The 10968-nt window shown below is 40.6% G+C and overlaps 1 protein-coding gene across 1 annotated transcript in view; it reads left to right on the top strand.

The window, feature by feature from the left end:
* Positions 1–9342, top strand: part of PELI2 (pellino E3 ubiquitin protein ligase family member 2) — a 184888-nt gene extending 175546 nt beyond the window's left edge. The window contains exon 6 of the mRNA XM_054447807.2: positions 4616–9342. Within this exon, the coding sequence (XP_054303782.1) occupies positions 4616–5182 (567 nt within the window). The 3' untranslated portion in view covers positions 5183–9342. The remainder of the gene's footprint in view (positions 1–4615) is intronic.
* The last annotated feature ends 1626 nt before the right edge of the window (positions 9343–10968 follow it).

The following is a 10968-nucleotide window of genomic DNA, read 5'->3' on the forward strand; positions in this document are numbered from 1 at the left end:
TGGGTGAGTATAAAGCATACGCTGGAGTCTATGGGGAACGCCTTTGTCCAGGAGGGCATATCACAGGATGAGTTTCTCGTCCACTCTGGTTATTGTGTAGTGACCCTTCTCAGGCTGCTATGTGTGCCGGAGAATTTTACAGTGCGACTGAAAAGAACGAACTCCAAAAATGGCTTGTATTAATGGGTTGTATTAAATATACATGCTATTTTTGAAGTTAGTCCCTATAAGCGACACTTAGAACTATGTAAAATTGTGCTGTCCTATTTGATAGCATCTGATTAACCTGGCCAGTTACAAAGGCTTCTATCAGCCTGATCTTGGGCTTATGGGACACTGAACGGATACATCCTTCCTGCAATCTCCTCTTGTTAACCTCTGGAGAACAATTTTTGTCTGTCTTTGAGGAAAGCTTACTGACTCTTTGAACTTCTGTTTCAATTCATGACTCATTGGTCCTGTACATGTTGCTGGTAGCGTTTGATATAAATTATGTTTATCTGGAGATTAGATTTTGGAGACAGTCTCTGGCAGTACTTGTCATTTGCAGTCTAATACAGAAATATGAGAAATAAAGTGAGCTGCTAAAAGTCTAAAATATTTGTTAAAACAATAGTAGTTACATTGTGGAGCTAGTGCTGGTGGAAGATTATATATTAATATCATACTCAGCATTTGATATGAATCAATATACTAATGTATGTGTAACAAGAAATCACCATTGTTTTTCATTATTACAGCAAATGATGGAACCTCAGAACTGTGTACTAATCAACAAAATTAATTAAATGTGGGGGTAATGTCTTTTCAGGCCTTTAGCTCCCTGAATAAATAGATGAATGGAGTTTGAATTGTGCCCTACTTTTTTAGCTAGTTAATGATAACATATGGTAACATTTATAATATTACTCTAGGAGGGTCTTGAGTATTAAATTATATATGAAGTATTTTATTAAACTAAACTGGCTTTGTATAAAATTAAGTAAATTCAGTTAAGTTGATTGCCTACCTAATTTTAGGTGAAATTATAAAAATAACCATAGAGTAACTATGTTCAGGCTCTAGCAGATGCTTTACATTAATTGACTTTCCAATGTTGCTTAAAATAACCCATGAAGTCAGTGTTGTTATTGTGTCCATCTACAGATGAGGAAACCTGGGCTTTAAAAGGTTAAGTCACTTGCTAATAAGAAGTGGTGAATGGGGGGTTGAATTCACTACCCTGGGCTTAGATAGTTGCTATGTAGGGGCCATTAGTTGCCATGGTAGAGGCCAGACGTCTCTTGCTTCCACAATACTGTCAATTCCTGTGCCTGTTCATAGCTTTTCTTTTGTGGTAGAATTTAAAAAATAAAATCTGAATTCATGCCTACTAATGATTGCTAAATCAGGCCACCAGGTTCAAGTCCTGGTTTCACCACTTAGTTCTGTGGTATTGAATCGATGACGTAACCTCTCTGTGCCTGGCTTCCACATCTCCTAAACTGGAATAATATTAATACATGTCTAATAGGACTGTTGTGAGAACTAAATAAATTCCGTAGCTGGAAAGGATTGGAACAGTGCTGGACACAGTAATGCCCCATAACTGGCTGGTTGTTATTACTAAGCAGGGGTTGCAAACTGGGGATATGGCAGAAAACACCAAGTCCACGCTCTGCCCTCAAATTGCGTGGTCTGGAGGAGGTCACAGACTAGGCAGCAGATCAGCAGATACTGTGTGATGAGCACAGTCATGAGAAGGCACCGAAGGTACTTTCCCTCCACAGGCCACCTACCCCAGATGTGGGAGTCAAGGTTATGTGGAAAATAAAAAACCATACACCCCAGATTTATGATAAGACTTTGTTGTTTACCAAGAACTGCCCTGCAGGAGGAAAGGGGGGTTGTTCCACAGCCAGAGGCTAGGCCACCACCACACCTCAGCTTCTTACCACATCAGGGTGATCCTTTAGCAACAGTTTTATCCTGCAGTGAGGCCTCCTCTGAGAATTGCCTGTGGTCAGCAAGGGCAGGAGCCTCACGACACCAGTTAGAGGAGAGGAGACCACGGGATGCTCAGTATGGTGGTGGGGCGGGGAAGGAGCATCAGCAAACTTCAGGCTGTCTGAAAGGAGTCACAGTGTATGTCCTGTACAGTATTAACATTTATCGTTTGTTGGGACCTTAATTTTTTCTAAAAACTAATACTTGGGAAGGGCTGATTTCTTCATGACAAGGAAAATGTCCAGGGCAAAGTGACATCCGGGTGAGACCTGGATGACAAGTAGGAGTTTGCCAGCCCAGGGCTCAGCTGGAGCTGGGTGTACTGGAGTGGAGTATTCTAGGCAGAGGTTGCTCTTGCACCTGCCTGTGGGCAGTCCAAGGTAGTGCGCTCATGGACTCCAGCTCCTTGCAGCTCATCGCAGGGCAGTCCTGGTTTCCAGTTAGGAAGGGAAGAGCTACAGCGGGAGAAGTCGAGTGACTGCATTGGGAGTGACCTTTTAATGTGTTAAGAAGCTTGGGCTGTACCCCAAGGGCAGCAGAGAGCCACCAAAGTCCTTTGGACCAAAGATTGACAAAATTTCTGGTGCTTCCCATACCTCTGTCTTTCCCTTATATGGTTCTTCTCCTCCACCCCAGCTCCTGGCTCTGTCCTCAGTCCTCTCTGCCCTCCCTGGGACCCTGCCTGGGCAGTGGCGTCCATTCCCACAGCTTCACCTAGGTGCGGATAACATCCCAGATATGTTTCTGCGAGCCTGATCTGTCTCCACGCTGTATCACACGTGCCTTGTATGCATTACCACCACCGATACTCTGCACACCCTCACATTCCGCACACCCAGAACTGGCCTGGCTTTTGCTGTTGAACTTATTTAGTTCTCACAACAATCCTATAAGACATGTATTAGCATTATTCCAGCTTAATGGATGTGGAAGCCAGGCCCAGAGAGGTTAAGTCGTTGACTCAAGAACACAGAGCTGCTAAGTGGTGAAATCAGGTTTGCTCCCTCATCTGCCATTTCTCCTGTGTTTCTGTCTGTGGAAAGCACTGTTCTACCCAGACAACCAGGCACGTAACAGGCTCTTGCTCAGATCAAGAGCTGAGTGCCATCGAGTCTAATTTCTTTCTCTCTAGTCCCTGTGCCTCTGTCTCTTGCCACTGAGACTGTCTTTGTTGAGGTGTACTCACCCTCTCTACCCAGAGAGAGCACCAGGTGCCTCCTTCACAGCTCATTTTACCCCTCCAACCCACCCTCCAAAGTTCTAGAAGTGACCTTTTTGAAAGGTAAATCAGTTCTTTTATAGTTACCTAAACCCCCTACCAACTCCCTCTGGGCATGGATGCCAGCCTACCTCTCCCGCCTGAGTCTCTCGTCCCGCCCACCCAGTGCCCTGAACTGCGTCCATCCTTGTTCAGCCTGGCTGCACAGCCTCATCAAACTCCCTGTTGCTCCCTCGGTGCATATGCCATTTGGCCTCTCCTCCCTCTCCCTGCTGTGCCTTCCTACTATCCTCCCTACTGAGGCCTGACATCTTTCTCAAATCTCTGTTAAAGAAAAAAAACCTTTTAGAAACCATTTCTGACCATCTGTCATCATCAGAGTAATAGTAGCAGGTATTTACGTAGTGTTGACTGCGTACCAGACAGTGTTCTCTAAGAACTCTTTGCATTTACTTATCTAACACAACCACCTTTTCTAAAGTTTAAACAAGGGGAAACTGAGGCACGAGGAGCTTAAGTAATCTGCCCAACGTCATACAGCTAATAAGTGGGAGAGCCAGGGTTCAAACCCAGAGTCCACACTCCTGGCTGCTATAAATTTGTGGCCTTGCACAGTGCTTTACTGGCCTTCATGCACTCCGAGCTCTGGGCATGTCTGCCTTCTACTAATGAAGAGCAAGTCTCAGCAGGATGGGGAAGAGGTTTTATTGGCCTTTGGTACCCCCAAGGCTTAGCATGCATCTGGCATGTGGAGGCAGCGGTCAGATTCTTGCTGACCATGCCTAGCTGCTTCTTGTCAGCTGTTAATCAGTCTTATAAGCACTTAGTGCATAGCACAGGCCTCCTTCTAAAAATGAAGGCTCATGTTGAACTGTTCAGCTTCAAACCTTAAAAAATGAATGATGAAAGATAGATTCAAGGTGGAGGAAGCTAAGGGTCACCAGGAGTGTTTTGGACCCTGCTGTAATGACTGCAGGCCCCCAGCAAGATCTTCTGGATTGGCTGTCGTCAAGATGAGGATGAGTCTCCACTGGATGGACTGGTAGGACATCTCTCGTCCTATGGGATCAGTGAGTCATTGTGTTACTGACTTAAGGAGTTAAAAAGAAAATCTTGGGAGATTTGTGAAGTTCATTAAAATAACCACTACAGTAATTGAACATGTAAAGCTAGGTATACATACTGTGCTCAGGGCTTTGTACATATGGCATATATGTATCATATCCAGTGATCAGATGAGGAAGCTGAGGCTCGGGGAGGATAGGTTACTCCCCTAGTTCTGTTTTTGTGGGATAAATTGCCTCCCTGTGTTATCTTCAAATATTTTTTTGCTTGTTTTGAGAGGAAAGAATCTTGGAGTGATTTGCTTGATTTTGCTTTTAAAAGGCATGTGTCTCAAACTTGTTGTAGGTGGAAAGTGAGACCAACGTCCTGCAGGACGGCTCCCTCATTGACCTGTGTGGGGCCACTCTCCTCTGGAGAACAGCAGATGGGCTTTTTCATACTCCAACTCAGAAGCACATAGAAGCCCTCCGGCAGGAGATTAACGCTGCCCGGCCTCAGTGTCCTGTGGGGCTCAACACCCTGGCCTTCCCCAGCATCAACAGGAAAGAGGTGGTGGAGGAGAAGCAGCCCTGGGCATATCTCAGTTGTGGCCACGTGCACGGGTACCACAACTGGGGCCATCGGAGTGACACGGAGGCCAACGAGAGGGAGTGTCCCATGTGCAGGACTGTGGGCCCCTATGTGCCTCTCTGGCTTGGCTGTGAGGCAGGATTTTATGTAGACGCAGGACCGCCAACTCATGCTTTCACTCCCTGTGGACACGTGTGCTCGGAGAAGTCTGCAAAATACTGGTCTCAGATCCCGTTGCCTCATGGAACTCATGCATTTCACGCTGCTTGCCCTTTCTGTGCTACACAGCTGGTTGGGGAGCAAAACTGCATCAAATTAATTTTCCAAGGTCCAGTTGACTGACGCCCTTGACAGCCATCTATGACTTTATTAACAGGTTACTGTGAAGATTTTACCACTAACTCTAGATTTTACCTTTTTGTAATGTTGTTTATTAAGGGAGGGTGACGGGGCTGGAAATAAAGAGAGGGGACATGGTGATGAAACATGGCAGGAGTGTAACAGATACCAGTGGTGTGTTGCATGCTCAAAACAGCAGCATCGTCATTGAAGTCTGCTTGATTAAACCATAATATCTTTGTAATAATTGGATTTAAAATGCTATGCTTCTATTTTTAACCTTGGGTTTTTAACCAAGTTTTTTTTTGTAATCTTGGACAAGACTTTAAATCATATTTTACAGATGTAGAAGAAATTTATTCAAAAGTGTGGGCTCACGAAGTTCACTTCAGTGCAGTGTGGTGTAGGTGTTACGCGAAGGGCGCACAGTGTCTAGAAATACTTGATCGTGGCTCAAACCTGACCAGACAGCAGAGGGGCAGCTCTGTACAGTGTGACTGGTGGACAGATGGCCTTAGGCACAGGTGGTTTTGAAATCTGGAGCTTTTTCTGATTTATTTTTCTGACTTGTTGGGGGAGAGAATATTCATATCTTGTGGGCTTTTTTTTTTTTAACTTCGGTGGAATTTACTTTAGATACTCATTCATCAAATACATGGGACTTCACAAACAATTTTCCATAACTTTTTAGCCTGTCTTTTGTTATTTCTGCCTGATATGATCTGCCCCGAAACTCATCTTGCACGGCCAGAACTGTTTGGTTGATTAAAATACATCAGCTCTTAAAAACTCATTAACTGAGGGTAATTACAGTAGTAGACATGGTCTGGATACTATACTACCACGTTTATTTGCTGACTGAATTAAGATTTAAGAATGGTTAAAAATAAGCTTTTACTTTTTAAAACCACTTGGGGTTCCATAAAGCTTGGGTTTTTTTTTTCTCCTTTGTTAAGAAAGCCAAATTCTGTGAGTCTGAAAGCAACCAATCACAATGATATAGTCATTTTTGTGCACTCACTTTTCACCATCTGTCACCTTCCCTTGCAGCTTAAGGAGCCCAGTAAGTTTTGAAAATGTTTGCAAATCAAACTAAATTTAAGTGGGATCATTAGATATACACAACACCAAGTGGTACGTCTGCAGAGATAATTCAAAATTCCTGCTTTTGAGAGAGCAAATGAGTGTTTGCTGAGGAATAATTAAATGAGAATTTCATAGGAGCTCCACCATTCCTGTTACTTTCATTTCATTTTGATTAATAATTCTTGGATGCTTGGCACCGATCGTATCACTGCTTCTAGAAGGTAAAGATCCTTTAGGACATGAGACTGGTAGAAGCTGGCTGAGATAAAATAAGTATTTATTTAAACTAATGTTCTCTTAATTTGACCATTGCAGATTTGGGTGACTTTTTTTTAACCTTTGTACATATACGTAATTTATATGATTCTAATGTACTATATCCGTACTTGAATTGGTTTTTTCATATTTTGCCTACTGGCAAATATTTTGCCTATTTTCAGTCGTTCTAACCTATTTGAATACCCTTTTCCTTAAAGTGATACGATATATTACTCTTGATTGCTGCTGCTTAATTTGACGTAATATGTTTAAAGTTCAGCCTCTCAGTTTTAATATAGCTTTATTTTTCAATGGAGATCATTGTTTAGGATGAGACATTTTTGGTTTTGGTTTTGTTTGGGTAAATTTTAAATGATGTGAAAATCTGACAACAGTCCTCTTATAGATAGCTTGCTCTATTCTGTATAGCTTACTCTACCTGCAGACAGAAAATGAAAGAAAAAAATGGACTTGCCTAGAATAATATATTGAATGCCTTTTGATTTAGCCAGAGTCTCTGATGATTAGCTTTCGCTGATAGAGTATGTCTTTTCAGCCTGTAATTCTTTGGGTCCCAAAGAATGACAAAGGAGGCACTCGTTCTCTTTTCTTGCTGTATGCCTAGAAAGTGGTTGAAGGATTCTTGATGCCCTAAAACCATCTTGTAAGCTAAATGGTCTTGCATCCAGAAAGGCCAGATTTTACCTACCAAGAAAAAAGATATTTTTCCAGAGAGTTAGGTATATCATAATTTTCCATTTCAAGTCCTGTTTATAAGTCTAGTCATTCTGCAACGTGACATATCCCCCAAAATGAAGTTACCTTCCAAGTTGGACATATCCCATAGTTGGGCATATGTCTAACTAAAAGTTTCTGACTTTTAGTAAATTCAGCTTAAATATAAGTTGAAATTTGGGAAATAATTTCCAAGCTCTTGGAAGGGGTAACAGTGAACCGCCCTCCATGGGCTCCACATCTTTTCCTTTGGCTTCCAAAGTGAGGTCCCGCCCACCCTGCCTATGGAACTGCAGAGAGGTGGCAAGTCAGCAAAAAGGACACCAGGCTCTTCTTGGCCACTTGTAGGAAGATCCCTTTGTAATTTTGACTAAGGAGATTTTTTTTTTTCACTGTTGAGTTAGTTTGTGAAAATAAAGAACTCTGTAGCTCACCAAGGTGGAGAAATGCAATTCAGAAAAGTAATTTCTCCAAGGTCACTTCTTTTTTTATGTCTTGCCATCACTTTAAAGGACTAGCCCCACTCCCCCATGTGTATACACAAGGAAATTGCAGACCAATTAGTTGTCTTGGCCTGACTGTAATGCCTTTTGTAAGTAGCTTTCCAGAAGTAAAAGTCCCAGTGATGTATTCCCATTGAAATATTTTTCAGTTGTTTATGTCGTTTAGTACAAAAAAAAAATGATTCAGAGTGGATGGAGTACAACTCTGAGTATTTTTCTAGTCCGGAATTTTTTATTAATAATCGGTGCTGCCGGGTCATGCATGCTGCAACTCTCAACATTTCCCTTATTTGGTTCAGCTTTTAGCAAAAAGGGCTACAGTTCACCCTGCAGAGTATTAAGGTTTCTGGATTTTTTTCCCCCAACTGTGGCCCGAAAGAATTAAAATCTGTTAATATAAATAGCATATTTATCATTCCTTGATAGTTAATTATAGACTTTGGTACCTTTGTGCCTCAGGGAAGCCACGTGATATAACTGGTTATAGAATTTCAGGGTTAGGGTTTAAAGAAAGGAGAAAGCCATTGGAAAAATGATGGGCTCCATTAAGGAGACTAATGAATCTGGATGCAGAAATATGCCAGAAACTGGCATAAACATGATTGTAGTAGAATTTATTTTCCAGTACCAATAGGGAAATTATTTTAAGTTATTACATTTACTGTATTGGGAAACTTGAGAACTCTTTTCTTCATAAAGCTTCAATGTCTTTTTTTTTTTCATGGAAAAACTCAAACCTCTGTTATTTGGGAGCTCAGTATTGTGTGGGCACTTATGAGAGTTTTCTGCTTAATTGAAGTGTAATATAGGTTATAGAATTGTTACCTGCAGTTCTATGGTTTTGTTTCACTTCTTTTCTTTTTTAAAGCCATTCTGTTCTTTGGATGTGCTTGAAAGGGTGTGTGATTACACCATTGTTAATGCTGGGTAAAAACTATCTTCTTGCAGCTTTGCCTCATAACAGTGGAATTTCTGATAGACAAACCACAGGACTTTGATTTTAAGCCAAATCCATCTCCATCCCTTTACTGTCAATCTTCTATCCCAGTAGTTTAGCCTTTGCGGCTTAGGGTATGATGCTCCTCCTTCTGTGCGACCAATGAGACGACTTCAGCATCTTTTTAAAATAATCTAAGCATTATTGAAGCAGTAACACAAAAAAAGGTTCAGTATTTTCTTTTTAGTATAACTTACATCCTTTCAAATAAGTCTTTGCCCTCATGAAGAATCCCTAGAGGAAGATAAGGAAAATAAGTATTTTCCAGTTTTGCTTGACAGTTTCTAAACATGTTTCTAAACAAACAAAAATAAACTCAATGAAAGGAAAGATGTTTCTTTTTAGCTGAGATGACAGATTGCTCCTCTGTATTAAATAGTCTAGAAGTTAAGGGGATGGTCACATTTACCATGTATTGCGTTATGAGCAGTTAAATTTTATGAATATATTTGTAAAATTGTTGTTTTATATTTCATGTCAAATTGAAAAGTTTATTTCTTCACTGTTGTACCTGTGGAAATACAAGCCATTTTACAGGAAAAAAATCTTCAAAAACTATTAAATGGATATCAGTCTGTTTGTGAGCCATTGTCTTCAGAGTCTGTGGTTGTCACTGAGTTCATCAGGACATTTAGTAGGTTGATACGAGTAGAACTGATTTTTTTCATTTCTCTAACTTCCAAGTTAATCTCCAACTGTTGAGTTTATTAATTGTTTTATATTCTGCACAATACATATTTAAACCTGGATTCTGAAAATCCCCTGCATTTTTTAATTAAAGAAATTTCCTTGGTGCCTATATTACTATTTCTTGTGACGTTACATCACTGTCAAATAAACTTAACTTCCAGGGGAATTTAACCTGACTTGTAGAATTAATGGATTTTTGTCATGATCATTTCAGCCATATTGCTGCTTTTGTGACAGTCTTCATTCACTTTTAACAACATAATAAGGATTGTGTGTAAGCCTTCAAGCCTTACTTGAAACCTTAAACTAATATATCTATCATAAGAAAATATATATATTTATGACAGATTTTGTTCTCATCACATTGATATTCAAAGAGTCTTAGTATTATTGAGAGAAACAGATTTTTCATTTCCAGAAAAAAAATGCACATTTATATAGGCTTTTATTTCAGGGGATAAGTGTTCCATACTTTGTCAAATCTAAGATGCCATGAATTGTGAGATGTGTTATAGAAAATCACAACCGGTTATAATTGTAAGATACATTCCATTGGGCAAGGAATACACCTCACACAGCGTACAAACATTAACTCAAAATGGGTCAAAGAGCTACAACTATAGAACTCTTAGAAGAAAACATAATGTAAACCTTTGAAAACATAATGTAAACCTTTGTAACCTTAGATTAGTCAGTGATTTTTGACATATCAAACATAAAAACACAAGCAGCAAAAGAAAAAAGGCCAGGCACAGTGGCTCACGCTTGTAATCCCAGCACTTTGGGAGGCCATAGCAGGCAGATCACTTGAGGTCAGGAGTTCAAGACCAGCCTGGCCAGCATGGTGAAACCCTGTCTCTGCTAAAAATACAAAAATTGGGCGTGGTGGTGGGCGCCTGTAATTCCAGCTGCTTGGGAAGCTGAGGCTGGAGAATCGCTTGAACCTTGGAGGCAGAGGTTGCAGTGAGCCGAGACCGCACCATGCACTCCAGCATGGGCGAGGAGCGAAACTCCGTCTCAAGAAAAAAATAGAAAAAATATATAACGTTGGGTTTCATCAAAATTAAAAGTTTTGTGCATGGAAGGACGCTGTCAAGAGAGTAAAAAGACAACTCACAAAATAGAAAATATTTGGGGATTATATATTTGATAAGGAACTTGGGTCCAAAATATGTAACAGGCTCTTACAACTCATCAAAATGCAATCTCATTAAAAGACGGTCAAAAGTTTATAACTTTTCAGAACATTTTTCAAAGAATGTATGAAACGGCCAGTAAGCACATAAAAACATGGCTCGACAATTAGCCATCAGGGAAGTGCATGTTAAAACCACACAATACCACGTTATACCCACTAGGATGGCTAAAGTCAAAAAGACAATAATGAATGTTGGCATGGATGTTGAAATACACTCATAAATTGTTGGTGGGATTGTAAAATGATGCAGCTGCTTTGGAAAAAATAGTTTGGCATTCCTCAAGAGGTAAAATGTGTGTACAGTTACCATGTGCTCCAGCAA

The sequence above is a fragment of the Pongo pygmaeus genome, chromosome 15, assembly GCF_028885625.2.
Source record: "Pongo pygmaeus isolate AG05252 chromosome 15, NHGRI_mPonPyg2-v2.0_pri, whole genome shotgun sequence".
Classification (NCBI taxonomy): domain Eukaryota; kingdom Metazoa; phylum Chordata; class Mammalia; order Primates; family Hominidae; genus Pongo; species Pongo pygmaeus.